The sequence below is a fragment of the Salarias fasciatus genome, chromosome 20 (genome assembly GCF_902148845.1).
Source record: "Salarias fasciatus chromosome 20, fSalaFa1.1, whole genome shotgun sequence".
Taxonomy (NCBI): domain Eukaryota; kingdom Metazoa; phylum Chordata; class Actinopteri; order Blenniiformes; family Blenniidae; genus Salarias; species Salarias fasciatus.
In genome coordinates this window covers 26,887,660-26,904,401 of record NC_043764.1, presented here as the reverse complement: position 1 = coordinate 26,904,401, position 16,742 = coordinate 26,887,660, and the positions used below count along the sequence as shown (strand labels likewise).

Here is a 16,742-nt window from a genome sequence, read left to right as displayed (position 1 = left end):
AGTCTTGTATTTCTATCCTTGTGGGGACCGTCCATTGACTCCCATTCATGTCTAGCCCCTAACCCTGACCCTTACCCTAACCCTAACCCACACCACAACACAGCCTAACCCTAAAGAAATGTTTTTGCACTTTTACTTTTTTCAGTAACAACAACATGGTCAAGAAAACACTGTTTCTCCTACTTAGGACCGGAAAAAGGTCCCCACAAGGCACGTCGTTTCACGTTTTGCTATCCTTGTGGGGACATTTGGCCCCAACAAGGATAGAAATACGAGAACACACAAGCGCGCGCACACACACGCACACACACACACACACACACACAGCATGTGCTGTTTAATAAATAAACAAAAGAATTCAACTCATGTGTGTGTGTTTATTTATTCAACAGCGGGCAGGAGGCCCGGAGCAGCATGGCAGCAGGATAAAATAACAACCTTGATGTCATGTGTTTCATTAAATACTAACAGAAAATTAACTTTAATGAAATATGACTTTTTAAAGGTTTTTTTTTTTAATCAGTTGGATTTTTCTCTTGAGTCAGAAAGTTCAGGCCACAAATCAATATATGAGTAAAATAAGCAAAACTAATATGAACGTCTTGAGACTGGAAGTGTTTGTAGACCCAGTGGGAGTGAGCATCTGTTTTCCACTCTCTGCTGCGCCCCTCCGTTCTGGAAATCCCGGTGAGAGTGAGTGCTCTGTCTGTGTTTTACTCTCCGCTTCGCTCCTTCACATCTGGAAATAGCGATGGGAGTGAGTGCTCTTTTCATTTTTACTCTTTACTGGGCCCTTTCATTTCTAGAAATACGCGTAGGAGTGAGCGCTCTGTCTGTTTTTTTAACTCTCTGCTGCGCTTCTTCCCTTCTGGAAACCCCAGTGGGAGTGAGCGCTCTGTCTGTTCTCTACTCTCTGCTGAGCTCCTTCCGTTCTGGAAATCCCGGTGGGAGTGAGCGCTCTGTCTGCCTGCTGCTCTCCGCTGCCCACCGTCTTCTCCGCCAGCTGCTAGCCTGCTAGCTGGCAGGTAAACATGGCCATGTCGCAGGCTCTGTCCGAGGAGGAGTTCCACCGCATGCAGGTGAGAGAACCCGGGCAGCCGGTGCTGGAGCCCGGCGGGGGGCTGTCAGCGCGATGCGGGGCGCCTGTGCGGTGCCGCAGCCAGGTGCGGCATCAGTATCCGGGGCGTTAGCGCTGGGTGCTAACGTTATTAGCCCCGGGGGGTGACAGTGAGCCCGGGTGGAGGCTGGAATAGCCGGTGGGAGCCGTAACCCGGCCCGGTACCGGCTCAGCCGGGGTGCCCTCTTCGGGTCCCCTGCGGCACGGTGGTTTACTCGGCGTGTTCAGCCTCCGAGAGGAGAAGAGGCGCTGTTAGCTTCTCCGCGGCTGTCCGTTATGTTTGTATGTGACAGGCGGCTAACGCGTTAGCATCGACAGGACGGTGCTGAGAGTCACGGGGTCCGGGGGAGGCTGCCGCCGCCCGCCGCTCCCCGCTCCTCTCCGCACTTCCCCCCGACCTCAGTTACTCACTTACTGGAGCGATGAATCACATTTTAATCAACACGAAGCGGAGGCTAACTCCTGTTAGCATGCTAATGTTTACACTCCGCAGGGACCGGTTTATTAGGAACACCTGAAATAACACTAATGACAAGATCAACACGTTTAAACTCATTTACACACTCTCAGGTTCATATGCCTTTGTTTTAATCCATATTGTTTGTTTAAATTTGATTCAATGTAATCCTCTATTATACTTATTTAATTATGAATTAATGTGTGTCAGTTTTGGGATTAATTCACTAAGAAGTAACTCCACGACCAATATCAAGATTATTGTTGTGATGGTGAGACTATTAATGTAGTTTAAGGTACTAAAGCCTGTGTGTGTGTGTGTGTGTGTGTGTGTGTGTGTGTGTGTGTGGGTGCACAGGCTCAGCTGTTGGAGTTGAGGACTCAGAACTATCAGCTGTCTGATGATCTCAGGAAGAACTCAGCAGGTAAAAACTCTGAACAGCTTCCGTTTCTGTGATTCCTGAAAGCATCCGATTTGCCTTCTCACACCTTTCAACTGTCCTCTCAGAGCTGAACACCGTCCGTCAGAAGAATGTGGGTCTGGAGAGAGATTTCCTCAAACTGCAGAAGGTCTGAGTCTCTCTCAGTTTTGTTTATCAGGATCAGCCCTCACGCCACAGCAGATTCTAATCTCTGCATGCTTCTGCTTTTCTCTGCAGGCTCTCAACAAGAGCAAGAAGGCTCAGGTGAGTGAGAACTGAACGTCATCCGCTTGATGGAGGCATCTTTTAGCTTTGGGTAGTTTTAGCTTTTTCTTAGGCTCCTCAGCATTTATTTCATGGCTGCTGGTGCTGCAGGAGGTGGAGGCCCTGCTGAGTGAGACCGAGATGCTGCAGGGGAAGCTGCACAGTCAGGAGGAAGACTTCAGGCTGCAGAACAGCACGCTGATGACCGAACTGTCCAAGGTAACGACTGCGAGCGTCCCCGGTCCCGGTCCCGGCTCGGCTCAGTTCGGCCGTGTCCGACTCACCGTCTTGTGCGCTGTTCCAGCTGTGCACGCAGATCGAGCAGCTGGAGCAGGAGAACAAGGGTTTAAAGGAAGAGGGCGGGGCCTCTGTGTCTGGACCCCCTGCTAGCCCCGCCTCCAATGCCGTAGACGGAGAGCTGCTCCGCCTCCAGGCGGAAAACTCCGCCCTGCAGAAGAAAATGAAAGGTGTGCCATCGCCATCGCTGCGTTTTTACGAAAAGTGTTGGTGTGTCTGTGAGACAGGTGTGTTTTTCCCTGCAGCCCTCCAGGCCGCTCAGGGTGTTGCCACGGAGACAGACGGAGGGGCGGAGCCAGGAGCTGAGGGAACCAATGAGAGACTGGAACAGGTGAGCAAGACTGACAAACACACCAAAGCCCATGTGAGAGACACCTTTCATGATGCTGTGTGTGTGTGTGTGTGTGTGTGTGTGTGTGTGTGTTTAGACGGACGCCGAGCAGCAGCAGCAGACACACAAACAGCTGCACGGTGAGTCCCATCTAAACTCTCTGTGCAGTGAAACAGCAGCGATGAGCTCAGTGTGTTACCGTCTCCTCGCAATGACCCGACGTGACCTCTGACCCCTGTGTGTGAACCCGGCTGAGCAACTGTTTTCCATGACATTTCAAGTTAAAGTGCATCGTTTTCGAAAGGTTTCGTGCCGTACATTTAGAAAATGTGGGTTTCCATAGCAACGACAGGAAGCGGTGCAGGTTTTCTTCAGGGCCGCAAGTGAGATTTAGTTTGGAGCAACGGCGAATGATCCCGTGGGCCGCGGCGTGCGCAGCGATGCTAAACGATTTATTTATTTCAACCACATCAAGCTCTAAAAATGTAACTTTTTATAATAAATGCTTTAAAGAAAATGATGGAAATAATTTCTGACAAATTAAATGCTGTTTGATAGAATTATTGACAAATAAAAGTAGTTTTTGATAAATAAAACTAAAAATAGATTTTTTTTAAATGAGGGACTTAAAAAAAGTGTTTTTTGCATTAAGTGCTGCAAAAGGTACAAATTTTTAGACTTGAAGAATAGACAATATCAACATTATGTCTGGTATTTAGTTGAAAATATAACTTTTTACAAATACAGTAATATCTAAATTGACAACAGTAAAAAATATTTTTTGGCCATTTAAATACTTTAAAAAGTATTTTTTTCAAGCAAATAAATACAGTGTTTCAGGAAATAAAAAAAGGCCATCAAACAACAGCTCAGTTCACTGTATGAAATGAAATACCAAATGAAAAAATATGAAAAAGTAGAATTTTTATTAAGTGAAAGTCTGTAAACCATTATTTGACAAATGAAACACAAAAAAGATATTAAATAAATATTTAATGACAAAATTGTGTAAAAAAAAAAAATCTAGGTTTTTATGAAAGACAAAAATATTTGTAATTGTAAAAAAAAATGTTTTTCTGTAAGTGCTGTAAAAAGTGTAATTTTTAGAGAAAGAAATAATTCATTCATAAGATTATTTCATAATAATTCAATTTAAAAAAATAAGTTGTAGATAATTTAAGCCAAAAAAAAATTATAATATTTGATGAATAAAAATCAAAATCAGTTTTGCCAAACGAAATTCTAAAAGTTAGATTTGAACAAATCAGATGCTAGAATTGTAGACAAATATAACTGTGAGAAGTATCACTTTTGAGGGATGAAAACAGGAAAAAAAAGCACTTTTGACAAATAAGATGTAATTTTGATATTCTATAATCTGTGGGGGGTTTAATGGGACGTCTCCGGTGAGTCTGGGTTGGTTCCAGGGTTCAGTCTGGAGGGTTTAACTGGTGTGTGCGGTGCAGCAGTGTGTGTCCGGCCTGACGGAGCCTGACGGAGACCCCCTGCTGTGTGCGGCGCCCCCTTTAGGCCCGTCAGAGACGAGCGTAGAGAAGATTGTAGCTAAGCAGGCAGCGATAGGCTGGTCGGCTGCTCTCTGTCCAATAACTCCCTGCTTTGGACCAGAGCTGGAGATCAACCTGAACACCGAGCAGGAGGAGAAGAGGCTGCTGAGGGAGCAGGTCCACCAGCTGGAGGTACACACACACACACACACACACACACACACACACACACACACACACACACACACACACACACAGATTGTGTTTCTGTGTTGTTTCGTACCACTGAAAGATTATTTTAGACATCATGAAACTTCTAGAAGTTTTTCTGAAGGAGTGTTTTCTGTCTGCAGACATCCAAACAGGCGGAGCTGAGTAAACTGCAGGAGGAGCTCTCCAAGGTACTGAAAACTACTACTACTACTACTACTACTACTACACACACACACACACACACACACACACACACACACTCACACTGAAGCTAACTGCCACCGTGTGTGTGTGTGTTCGCCCCGCAGCTCAGTGAGAAGTTGAAGAAGAAACAGGAGAGGTGAGATCGTTTTTCAGACTCTTCATGATGCAGAGTTTTGTCCAGCAGGGGGCGCCGCTCACCTCGATTCTTCTCGATGTTGCAGCTTTCAGCGTCTGCAGACAGAAAAAGAAGCTCTGTACAACGACAGCAGGTCAGTGAGCTGCAGCACTGACGCTGCCAGTACTGGAACAACACAGGGATTACTATGATACTGATGATGATGATGAAAGTACTGAAAGTACTGAAATAATACTAGATTAAATGTGATTCCTGTAGTATCATCCTGGTAGAGAAAAAGAGCCGCAATGCTGCAAGTACTGCAAGTTTTACTCATCAGGTATTACGTTGATATAAGTACAATAATAGATATGCTTAATACTACAAGTACTGCAGTTCTGCGAGTACTAGGATACTACAAGCCTTCCAGTACAAGTACAACAAATGCTACAATTAATCCGCGTACCAAACAACAACTGTGACAAGTTCAGCTACGAGTGCTGCGTTCACAGCTGGCGGCTAGATACTGCTACTGCTGCTGCTAACTAGTACTGTTACTGTTGGCTCTTGATGCAGTATTTCTGTTACATTTCGTTGTGTTTTGTGTTTGTTTTGTTCTGTTTTGTGTAGTTTTTGTGTACATTTGTTGCAATAGGTGCGTGTTTTGTTTCATGCACTGTACATTTTGGTGTTTTGTGTTCATTTCGTTCAGTTTTATGTTCATTTCATTATGTTTTGTGTACATTTTGCTCTGTATTGTGTATGTTTTTGTTCCATTTTGTGTACTTTTTGTTCTATTTTGTGTACATATTGTCTTGTTTTGTGTACGTTTTGCTCTGTTTTGTGTACATTTTGTGAACATTTTGTTGCTTCATGTGCATTTTGTTTGTGTGTAGGTTTTGTTCTGTTTAGTTGTGTTTTGTGTGCATTTTGCTCTGTTTTGTCCTGTTTTGCGTCCATTTTCCGTTTTGTGTATGTTGTGCTCCACTCAGTGTGTTGTATTATCTTCTGTTTTTCTTCTCTCTGCAGGACAAAAATTGATGAGATAAATCAGAGGAAAGACGAGGAGGTGAAGACGGTCAACGTCCGCCTCCAGAAGCTGCAGTCAGACCTGCTGGCAGCCAATCAGGTGAGAGTTCAGACTGAATCTGTCTACATTCACGTCTCTGTGCAGCCCGTGTGCAGTGTGAAAATGTGTTTGTGTGTGTGTGTGTGTGTGTGTGTTCAGGTCGCAGCAGAGCTGAGGGAACAGCTCCAAAGTAAAGACAAAGAGCACCAGCTGGCTCTGCACACGCTCAAAGACCAGGTAAGGCGTCCGCAGCCTGCCAGCCAACGCTCGGGGTCCAGACCCGCCAGGCTGGCTGCCGCACAGATTCACAGGCTCAGCAGGAGGCGCCAAAACTCACAGCTTCACCCCCTTTCTGAGCAGCACATATGGAGGGAACAAAGAGTTTCACAGCTCCGACAACACTTGTGCTACACAGCCACTGTGTGTGTTATTTGTGTGTGTAATGAAATCAGACTGCTGCTTCGTTTGTCTTTTCTTTCTTTTAACACGTTTCTCCACTAAATTCAACTCAAGAACTGTTTTTGCAACGTTTTCAAGTGAAAACAGTCAAACTTTCGTTGCGTCTTGGGTTCTGAGAAAGAAAACTTTTTGAAAGTGGCTTCCCAAGTGGATCTTCTAGAAAACACTCCGTCTCCATCTCCATGGAAACGGGGAACAGTGGAACCTTTCTATATTGCTACTGCTGTGCATGCGCTCAGACAGTCAGGAATCTTCTTTTGTTATTCTTGAATCATATTCATGTAACCAGAAGGCAGCAGGAGTTCAGTGTCTTCACTTGAAAACGACCTGAGTGTTTTGCAAACCCCACACCAGACTCTTCTTTCGTCTTTTTCTGTTCTGCTGCCGGTTCTGAACCGTTCCTCCTCCGCTGGTCATTCCCCTTCTGGTTCCTCTCCGTCTCTGCCGCCTCCTGCCGCCGCCGGTGTGACGCGACCGCAGGCAGCCAATCAGAGCGCAGTCAGTCAGGAGCAGGTGGACAACATCCTGCAGGAGAACGATGCTCTGAGGACAAACCTAGCAGCTCTAGAACAGGTAACGGACCCGCAGAGAGCCCGCCACGTCATCTCCGAGGACTAACGCCCACGTTCATCTGGTAGAATGTATCGTAGAACCATAACCTCGTGTCATCAAAGGACTAATCCAGCTGTTCTAGATTAATCTGATCTAGAACATTTATAGAACGTGGTAAACCACACATCTCATAGAACCCTAACATCATGTCGTTAAAGTATTAATCCAGCTGTTCTTGACTATTCCGTTCCAGAACATGCAAATAATCTGAGGGAACTCCTCATAGAACCGTAGCATCATGTCATAAGTTTAATAAGCTTGCTGTTCTAGATTAATCTGCTCTAGAATCAGAACGAAACGTTCTCTCCGGGTATCAAGGTAGCAGCCGTAGTTTAATCTGTCAGTCGACATATAAGTAACCTGAGAGAACGTCTCTTAGAGCTCTAACATCAAAACTAACTTAACTGCTCCAGATGAATCTGTTCTCCAACTTTCAGGAACCTTCTAGAACTTCTCGTAGTCCCAAAATCTCACCTGATCTCTGAGAGCTAACAGAGTATTTTCTTCTTCATGTAAATAACCTGGAAAAACCTGGAACCCGTTAATAAACCAGCGAGAATAAAACCTTATCTGAGGACTGTGGAAGGTTCTTCTCTGGAACAGACTGTGAACCTAAAAGTTTCAAGAGAACCGTTAACATAGATATTTTCTGAGCACTAACAGCATCTAATCATATAATAAACCTGCGAGAACATGAGGGAGAAGTGTTGCCGTAGCAACCAGAGAACCATCTAACAGAACATCAAACCTTGTTTCTCTGGAGGTGGCGATGTGATGTAGAACGTGCTCCTCTAGAACCGTTCAGGGATTTTATAAAACCTCAGTGATAAGTTGTGAAGGACTGAGTGGAGTGACTCTTGATTCACTGGAACCGTCCGCGATCCTTGGTTCTTCCAGGAGAACGGTGCTCTGAGGACCAGTCTGTGTGCTCTGGAACAGGTACTCTCCTCTGTAACTTAATGCCACCATGTAGATCTTTAGAATCTCATGTAGAACCCCTAACCTTATGCTTGTTTTTTAACCTAGCACCATAAGAACTAACTTTTAGAAATCACCTAGAACCCTACATAGGCAGCTAGAACCAGCAGCTACCTACCCGGGGTTTACTAGAAACCAGAACATCTGTAGAACCCAGAGCTCCAATCTCTGATACTGTTTGATGATATGAGCAATAAATCTGATGTAGAACCCTCAAACGGAACCTTATTTTAAGATTCATAGTTCTAAATTAAGCTTGATCACGAGAACGTTGTGTGGAACCCTTAATGTTGTCAGCACCTTAAAATTGTAAACTTTAGTTCTCTTAAGTTCTCAGTCGGATCTGAAAGGAAGTTTTCAAACATGGGCGACTGAAACGTGAAAGAGCCTTTAGAACATCTCCACAGTTTAGATCCTCTAGAACTCCAGAATGCTTCCTGCTGTTGGAGACCTAGAACCCTTGTCTCGAACCGTATCCTGAATTCTTTTAACCTTCAGTAGAACCCTAGAAAGTTGAGCATTCCGGCCTAAAACCTCCACTGATCGTACCGAGAATCATCAGATCTTTCAACCACATCTTGGCGCTCCGAGAACTAAACATGGAGGCTGAGGCGTTCAAACCGGTGACCGAGGTTCCGTGTCCGGGTTTTTGTGTGCAGATCCAGACGGTGAAGACTCAGGAGATGAACCTGCTGAGGGAGCAGCAGGAGGCGCTGACGGCCGAGCTGCAGCAGAGGCGAGCCGAGCAGGAGAGTCTGCTGGCCCAGAGGGACGACCTGGACTCCCAGCTGCAGGTACGAGTCCGGCGCCGAGGCCGCTCCGCCACTGCTCCACCGCACCGCCGCTCCTCACCCCAAACCTGCCGTTTCCTCCTCAGGAGTCGAGTTTTGCAAACAGGAAGTTGTTGGAGCAGCTGACAGAGGAAGGACAAGAGAAAGAAAAACTCCTGAGAGAGCTGGACGAGGCCAAGAAGGTACGACGCACACCGCCAGGAACGGCTCCACACACACCGCCAGGAATGGCTCCACACACACCACGGGAGGGACGGTTCCACACACACACCGCCAGGAACGGCTCCACACACACCAACACTGACACAGTCTTAGAGCAGGAACTGCTCTTTCCGCCACGCGGCTCCTTCGGCCCTGAAACCAGACCAGAGTCGGTCTCGTTCCGGATCAGGTCTGGCTCAGAAACCCTGCTGCCGGACCTCGGGTTTGAATCCCTGCACCGCTTCTGCTTTACGCACCGAACAGCAGCTCCACGTGTGAAGCTTATAAAACTTACAAACACAAAACACATTTATGAGCAATGCTACTGAAACAGTTTCACACTGCTGCACACACACTCAGAACTTGACTTCTACTAATGTGTGTGTGTCTGTGTCTGTGTCTGTGTGTCTGTGTGTCTGTGTGTCTGTGTGTCTGTGTGTCTGTGTCTGTGTCTGTGTCTGTGTCTGTGTCTGTGTCTGTGTCTGTGTGTCTGTGTGTCTGTGTGTGTAGACTGCAGAGAAGAGGAAGTCCATGCTGGACGACATGGCGATGCAGATGAACCAGGAGAAAGTCGACCACAAGGAGGCGCTGTCAGACCTGCGACTGCAGCATGAGAAGGAGGTGTGTGTGTGTGTGTGTGTGTGTGTGTGTGTGTGTGTGTGTGTGTGTGTGTGTGTGTGTGTGTGTGTGTGAGCACAAATCTCAAGTGCTTTAAATGAGAGTTACTTCAAATTTGCAGAAATCAGTTACTCCTATTTTTTTAAGTAACTTTCACGTCTTTCTGAGTATTTTAAAGGTCAAATGTTAAACAAAGTTAAACTCCTCTGCTCCTCTCAGGTTCTCGCCGTCAGAGCTCGCTACGAGAAGGAGCTGCGAGGACTCCACGAAGACAAGAACCGCTCGGAGGAGGAAATCCGACAGCAGCTCAGGGAGGAAAAGGTGAGGAGGAGGAAGAGACGGGTGGAACAGGAGGAGGAGGAGGAGGAGGAGGAGGAAGAGGCTCCTGCAGACTGTGATGCCGGGGATGAAGCCATCTGAAACATGAATGAAAAGTTTCCCTGGTTTCCCTGGTGTGCAGACGTCAGCGGTTCCACAGCCGAGTGATTTCAGGCTGTCGTCAGCCGTTGGCGACCGGATGCTTTCAAGTTAAAAACAGATTGTTTTTGTTGTGTTTTGGGCGTCTGTTTACATGACGATGATGCTCGGAGACTTTAAAACTGCAACTTTTTGAAAATGCTCAGGCGCCTTTTACACCAGAATAAACTTCTTTTTTTTTTAATTTCAAAAAGGTTTGGCATAAAACTGTAATTTGCTCTCCAGGCCACTAGTTGGTGCTGTGTTTTTTGCAATAGAGCCACACTGATATCAGCTTCGTGTTTCCACTGATGCAGACGATGTTGTCCTATTTTCACCCAAAGATTTTTCTCCACCATCAAAAATATGATTTCCTGCCATCAGTCTGGAGGCAGCGTGGATCACCGTTGACCTGTCTGTCTGTCTGTCTGTCTGCTCCTGTGCGTCCCGCCTTCAGGCTCGAACCAAGGACCTGGAGCTGGTGCAGCAGCGGGTGGAGGAGCTGCAGGCTCAGGTCCAGTCCATGGAGGGAACCAAAGGATGGTTCGAGAGGCGCCTGAAGGAGGCCGAGGTCCGTGAAAACCCACACACTCAACCCCCCCGCTGCTCTGGTCAGACCGTGACTGTGTGTGTGTGTGTGTGTGCGGTGTGTGTTTGCATGCAGGAGAACATCGAGAACAACTCCCTGCAGCATCAGGAACAAGTGCAGCAGCTGCAGAAAGAACACGCACTTCAACTGCAGGTACACACACACACACACAAGTAGAAATACACACATGCTGAGTCACTGGGAAGAGGTCGCAGCGTGGATCAGCCAATCAGAGAAGAGGAGCCTCAGTCTGTCTGTCAGAGCCGCAAAAACAAGCTTAATTCCATTTATTTTACATTCTGTAGTGAGAAGTTACACCAGGAGGAAAAGATGAATGTTTTTCTTTAAGTGTGTGCGTGTGTGTGTGTGTGTGTGGGCCAGCCAATGAGGGGGCAGGATGAGTGTGTGAATCCTGCTGGGAGGAAGTGTTTCCTCAGAGAGCGGCCTCGCTGATTACCTCCACTTTATCTGCCGCTCCACCTTTCCCTCCTTAATGAGAAAAGTTAATTAACGATGGCCGGCTCCACGCCGCACGTCACGGTTTGAATCCCAGCCGCGTCAGACGGCGTGCCCCATCCGGCACGTGTGCTCCACCACACTCGTGTGTGTGTGTGTGTGTGTGTATGTGTGTGTGCAGACTGCAGTGAGGTGATTGAGCAGATTAAGGAGGAGTTCGTGGCTGAGGAGGAGCAGGTGGTGCAGATTTGCCTCCTCCTGTCAGTCAGAGGAGTGCAGGTGGAGAACGGCGTGAACCCCGTGTTTCCCCATGTTTCCCTCATGCGGCGTCCTCGCTGATGGAGACGCTTGCCGTTGCAGGAGAAGCAGCGGGAGACGGAGGCGGTGCGGGCGGAGCTGGTGGAGGCGGAGCAGCAGAGCGAGCAGCACAGAGAGGCCATCGACAAGCTCAAACAGGTTCTTCCTCACGCCGTCACCCTGAAAACGCAGAGTCTGTGGAGGAGGCGGAGGCCGCGGGGTTCCCTCTCTCAAAGGTCCGCACTCTGAAGCTGCTCCGTCACATGAAAGGCCGGCGGGGCTTTGAGGCCGCGCTGCCCTTTAACCTCTCCTCACGCCTCCCGTTTTGAACTCTGCGGCCGCCGCGGCTTCAGAAAGCTCCTCTGATGTGTTGGCGCGTCGCTCAGCGCCGCTCGCTTCCAAATGTCACCGCCAGACTCCCACGTCGACCGAACCGCGGCAAATTAACTCTGTTCACGCTTCAGATAAAGAGAAACAGTCAAATGCTTCTTTTAAATCTGGACTGAAAACATGAATATTTCCTCAGACTTTCCAATAAACTCCAGATTTTATTTATTTTATTACCTCCATCTTAATAAATCTCCGTCTTACGGCTTTGCTAATCGCCTTGTTTTAATGTATGACTGTTCCGTCCTTGTCTGAGCGGCGCCAGAGGAATGAATCTGCCTCGCCGTAGCTCATGTTGTCAGAGCGAAGCATAAATTAGCCCAAACACAACGTAGCCGGTTATGACTTTACAGAACGATGTGCAGCAGAGCGCCAATCCTCAATCAGCAGCTCCGAACCAAATCCAACCATTTAGCTTTAAACTCCCGACGTAAACAGGCCACTTAGTGTTTGGCTCCTCACCGAGGAGTCTTCAGAAATCTGTGAAGTCTCGCTCCGTGTCAGAGGTCGTCCGGACACGTGAGAGAGTTCAGAAATGTTTCGGATGTGAAAAAATGAAGAAGAAGAGTCTGACGGTTTGTCTTCAATACAGGAGATCAAAGACACGGTGGACGGTCAGAGGATCCTGGAGAAGAAAGGCAGCGCTGCGGTGAGCACACACACACACACACACACACACACACACACACACACATATACTCTACATACATTTGATGCACACTCTACTCATCAGTCTCCGTGACTGAAACAAGCAGTTTTAATGTTTCAAACACTCTTGAGCACAAACGTTCTTCACTGTCATTAAAGAGCAGCCGTGCATGAAAACCAATAATGAGAAAGTAAATCCCCCACTCGTGTGTGTGTGTGTGTGTGTGTTTGTGTGTGTGTTTGCAGCTGAAGGACTTGAAACGGCAGCTGCAGCTGGAGAGGAAACGAGCCGACAAACTTCAGGAGCGGCTCCAGGAGATTCTGACCAACAGTAAAACCAGAACAGGTACCAGAAGCCGTCCGGCCGACACTGACGTCGAGTCATGTTCAAACCAGAACTCTGAGTTCACACATTCACATCATGCCCGTTGCCATGGAAACACAGACAGTGAGAGTCCAGGCTCTCCTGGTCATGTTCCTGGTTCCAGTCCAGGTTCTCCTGGTAGTTTGAGTTGACAGTCACCATAGCAACAGTCCAACCTGGTCGTCCGTTCTCCCATTGTTCATGTTCATAGCGTGTTATTCTCTTCAGCGCGCGTGTTTGATTTCATTGCAAAATCAACCGACAGCAGCAGCTGGCGGCCCAACATGAGCGCTTCATCGTTTTCAGCATTTCTGCCATTTCTATGGAAACGTTTATTAAATGTTGCAACATAAACGGGAAGCTTTTCTCAAACAAAAAACGACGCGTTTTCACTTGAAGCCTGGCATACATGAGGCCTCAGCATGAGGGACACAAGCTAGTGTGAGAGATCCTGATGGCCTACTGTGTATTATAGAAGATATGATGGTGTGCGTGCGGGTGTGTGTGCGCGTGTGCGTGCACGCGTGCGTGCGCGTACTGTGATTGTTGAAGGCGAGTGTTGGCTCTGATTGTCATCGCTCTGCTTCAGGAGGTTCTGACTGAGTCCGGAAACCTGCTGCTACATATTTAATGCAGCGCTCTGGTTCCACAGCTGAGGTGGACACAGTGGCGTCTGCTGGCAGCACACACACACACACACACACACACACACACACACACACACACACACTCCTCCTCAGTATTACCTGTTTATCTCCATCTAACTGGCCGCTGATGCTGTTTTATCCACTTAATGTGGCTCTTTTGTTGTGACCTTGTTTTTAGCTGAGACACACAGGCACACACACACACACAGGCAGGCACACACTCACTTACACACACACACCCACACTCTTTGGGGCTGTCCTCAGCTTCATGTATAATTGATGAGCCGTGCTGAATGTTTAAAAGGTTCTTCTGCACAAACCTGAGAATCAGACATTTTAAAGTAGCCTACTTATCTCAACCGCACCTGTCTTAAAGGCACGGGACGCAGTCTTAAAGGGACGGGATGCAGTCTTAAAGGGACGGGACGCAGTCTTAAAGGGATGAGACGCTGTTTAAAGGGACAGGATGTGTTCTTAAAGGGTCTGTTATGAGACGGGACATTATCATTGCATTTGTAGATGATTTCTCATCTTCATATCTGTAGAACAGCTGTGAACGTTGTGAATGTATCAGGGCTTCTGTGAGACTCAGATCTGGACCTGTGTGTTTCAGGTCTGGAGGAGTTGGTTCTGTCCGAGATCAACAGCCCGAGTCGCACCCAGCAGACCGGAGACTCCTCCTCCGTCTCCTCCTTCTCCTACAAAGACATGATGAAGGAGCCGCAGCCATCCAATCAGAACAAGGTGGGCGGAGCTTCTGCTGTTGTCCAGCCTATTGAGAACAGTTTAAAGGAAACACAAGTAACAATAGAAACATCAAACGTTTGTGCTCAGATGAACGAAGCAAAGAAACTGCAACTTTAACCGGAAACCCATGAGGGTCGGGCCAAATCGAACTGTCAAGAACTGGACCAAATATGTCTTGAACGAGACTAAACCCGTCTCTGACTCAACTGAACCTGCCTGAGCCAAGCTCAGCTGGCCTAAAACCAGACCAAGCTTGTCTCAAATAAGTCCAAACCAGATTAAACCAGGATAAACCTGTCTTACAATAGGTATATAATATACAATAATTATAGGTACAGTTAACATCTAGTCCTATTAAGAAGTCTGGATAAACCAGTCTTAAACCAGACTTAAAGTATGTAAACCCGACTTATCTGTTCAAAAGGCAGTGTAACGCAGACTAAACCTGTCTAAACCAGAATAAGCCTGTTTTAAACTGTACCAAACCAGAATAGGCTTGTCTTAAACCAGTCGCAACCAGAATCAGTCCGTCTCAAACCCGACTAAACCAGATTAAAGTGACCTAAAACCAGACAGAACCTGTCTTAACCATCCTAAACCTGACTAAACCAGACTAGACATGGCCTAAAACCAGTTCTAAACCAGACTGAGTTGGTCTGAATGCAGCCTTAACCAGAGAGAAATGGTCTAAGCCAGACTGGACTGGACCAAACCAGATGAAACCAATTTAAAGCTGTAATGAAAGCTGTGTCTGTCTGGCCGTCAGTCGGGGGGAGGCAGCCCGCAGTCGCAGCGGCCGGCGGAGCTGTCGGACGACGAGGTGGGGGAGCTGTTCCAGCGGCTGGCGGAGGTGCAGCAGGAGAAGTGGATGCTGGAGGAGAAGGTGAGGAGGCGCGCTCCATCCGTTCACCTGCATTATTCATCAGCGCCGGCGGTTCGATACCGCCGGGCGCTGACGCTGCGGCCACTCAGCAAGGAGCTTACCGCTACACCCGTCAGGAGAAAAAAAAAAAAAGAGGCGGTGCTAAAGGGACTGCCACTTCCTGCTCTTAGACCTGACCTCTGACCTCTGACCCCTGCAAGGTGAAACATCTGGAGGTGAGCTGCTCCTCCATGGCCGAGGACATCTGCAGGAAGAGCGCCATCATCGAGACCTACGTCATGGAGAGCCGTCGAGGTCTCACACACACACACACACACACACACACACACACACACACACACACACGCTTAACTACTAATTAAAGCACAGTCATCACACAGCCATTGTCGGGGTGTTTAGCTCGGAGGAATGACTTCCGGTTGGTTTCCATGGTGACACTCCGCCATGTCTTCCTCCGCCCCTCAGACGTGTCGGGCGGCGGCCTCGGGGGTCACGGAGGCTCACAGGGCGAGCGCGGAGGTCTGGGTTCGGTCCTCAGAGATCTGGTGAAGCCCGGAGACGAGAACCTGAGAGAGATGAACAAGAAGCTGCAGAACATGCTGGAGGAGCAGCTCACCAAGAACATGCACCTGCAGAAGGTCGGTACCGCTACAGCTGGAGAAACCACTACACCACTGCAGTTTTCTTACACACACACTGTCACACACTCCCAGGTTTCTGATGCCTCTCTCTTTCTCTCTCTCTCCTGTCAGGACCTGGAGGTTTTGTCCCAGGAATTAGTCCGTCTCAGTAAAGAGAGCCCTGGAGGCAGCACGGCTGGTTCGGGATGAGGCTACGGCCTGGATGTGACCTTGTGACCTCTCTGTTCCCTCCTCTGTACCATCGTCCACCTCAGCTGGAAGGCATGGGCCCGGCTCTGGCTAACACCTGGAACCATCCTCGCCTCTCCCCGCCTCGTGCTCACACCGTCAGCCCTGCGGCCGGCTCCAGTTCCACCTCCTCCTCCTCCTCCTCCTCCTCCTCCTCCTCCACCTCCTCCTCCTCCTCCTCCTCCACCTCCTCCTCCTCCTCCTCCTCCTCCTCCTCCTCCTCCTGGGCTCAGACTGAACGCAGAGACAGTCGCTGTTGAATGTACTGTAATCAGACTGCACCGAGTCCCGGCTCCGACCTGAAACGGTCTTCTCTGTATCTGTTGTGAATGTCCGGCTCTGTGTTCGTCTGTGGGACATGACTACATCCTGGATCCAGCCCGTGCTTCTGAACTGACTGAATAAGTGGCTTCACTGTGCAGTAACTCTATCATCATGTGGCTATTTCCTCCAGATCCATAACACATTACACGGGCCCCATCTATAACCAGGACTGTCAGACTTATTGGATTTTTAGCTGACTTTGTAGGAACGAGTCCCCGTCTTCTGAACAGGAAGTGGGATCCTCGTTCCAGAGTTCTTTTTGACTCATCTCACCACTTTTAGCAGAAACATTTGCTCAGTTCTCATAGCAACAGCTTTGCTTTACACCTTAGTTAGGGGATAACCAATCTGTTGCCATGACAGCCACAGACTGCCTGTGTGTAACAATTGAACATAGATTTTTTTTTTTTGGAACATTTGCTT

The 16,742-nt window shown here is 48.0% G+C and overlaps 1 protein-coding gene across 2 annotated transcripts; it reads left to right on the top strand.

The window, feature by feature from the left end:
* The first annotated feature begins 942 nt into the window (after positions 1-942).
* On the top strand, positions 943-16,191 carry gripap1 (GRIP1 associated protein 1). 2 transcript variants are annotated; one of them, XM_030119110.1, is made up of 29 exons: positions 943-1,079; positions 1,932-1,998; positions 2,082-2,143; positions 2,233-2,259; positions 2,371-2,478; positions 2,564-2,726; positions 2,802-2,887; positions 2,985-3,027; positions 4,514-4,584; positions 4,746-4,793; positions 4,914-4,945; positions 5,031-5,078; positions 5,954-6,053; positions 6,153-6,230; positions 6,933-7,025; positions 8,702-8,836; positions 8,920-9,015; positions 9,545-9,655; positions 9,872-9,976; positions 10,569-10,679; positions 10,773-10,850; positions 11,514-11,609; positions 12,430-12,486; positions 12,732-12,831; positions 14,110-14,240; positions 15,010-15,126; positions 15,327-15,420; positions 15,592-15,764; positions 15,879-16,190. In XM_030119110.1, exons 1-29 carry the CDS (start codon positions 1,032-1,034, stop codon positions 15,954-15,956), a joined length of 2,556 nt encoding a protein of 851 aa, XP_029974970.1. In that variant the 5' UTR covers positions 943-1,031; the 3' UTR covers positions 15,957-16,190. The 2 variants fall into 2 exon arrangements, with proteins under 2 accessions (XP_029974970.1, XP_029974969.1); XM_030119109.1 differs by having other exon boundaries at positions 2,564-2,887; positions 4,418-4,584; positions 9,872-9,973; positions 10,566-10,679; positions 15,879-16,191.
* The last annotated feature ends 551 nt before the right edge of the window (positions 16,192-16,742 follow it).

Coding starts and splice junctions, on each gene's coding strand:
- gripap1 (XM_030119109.1), top strand. CDS start 1,032: ATGGCCATGTCGCAGGCTCTGTCCGAGGAGGAGTTCCACCGCATGCAG. Junction 1,080..1,931: donor AGGAGTTCCACCGCATGCAG/GTGAGAGAACCC, acceptor GTGGGTGCACAG/GCTCAGCTGTTGGAGTTGAG. Junction 3,028..4,417: donor GACACACAAACAGCTGCACG/GTGAGTCCCATC, acceptor CGCCCCCTTTAG/GCCCGTCAGAGACGAGCGTA.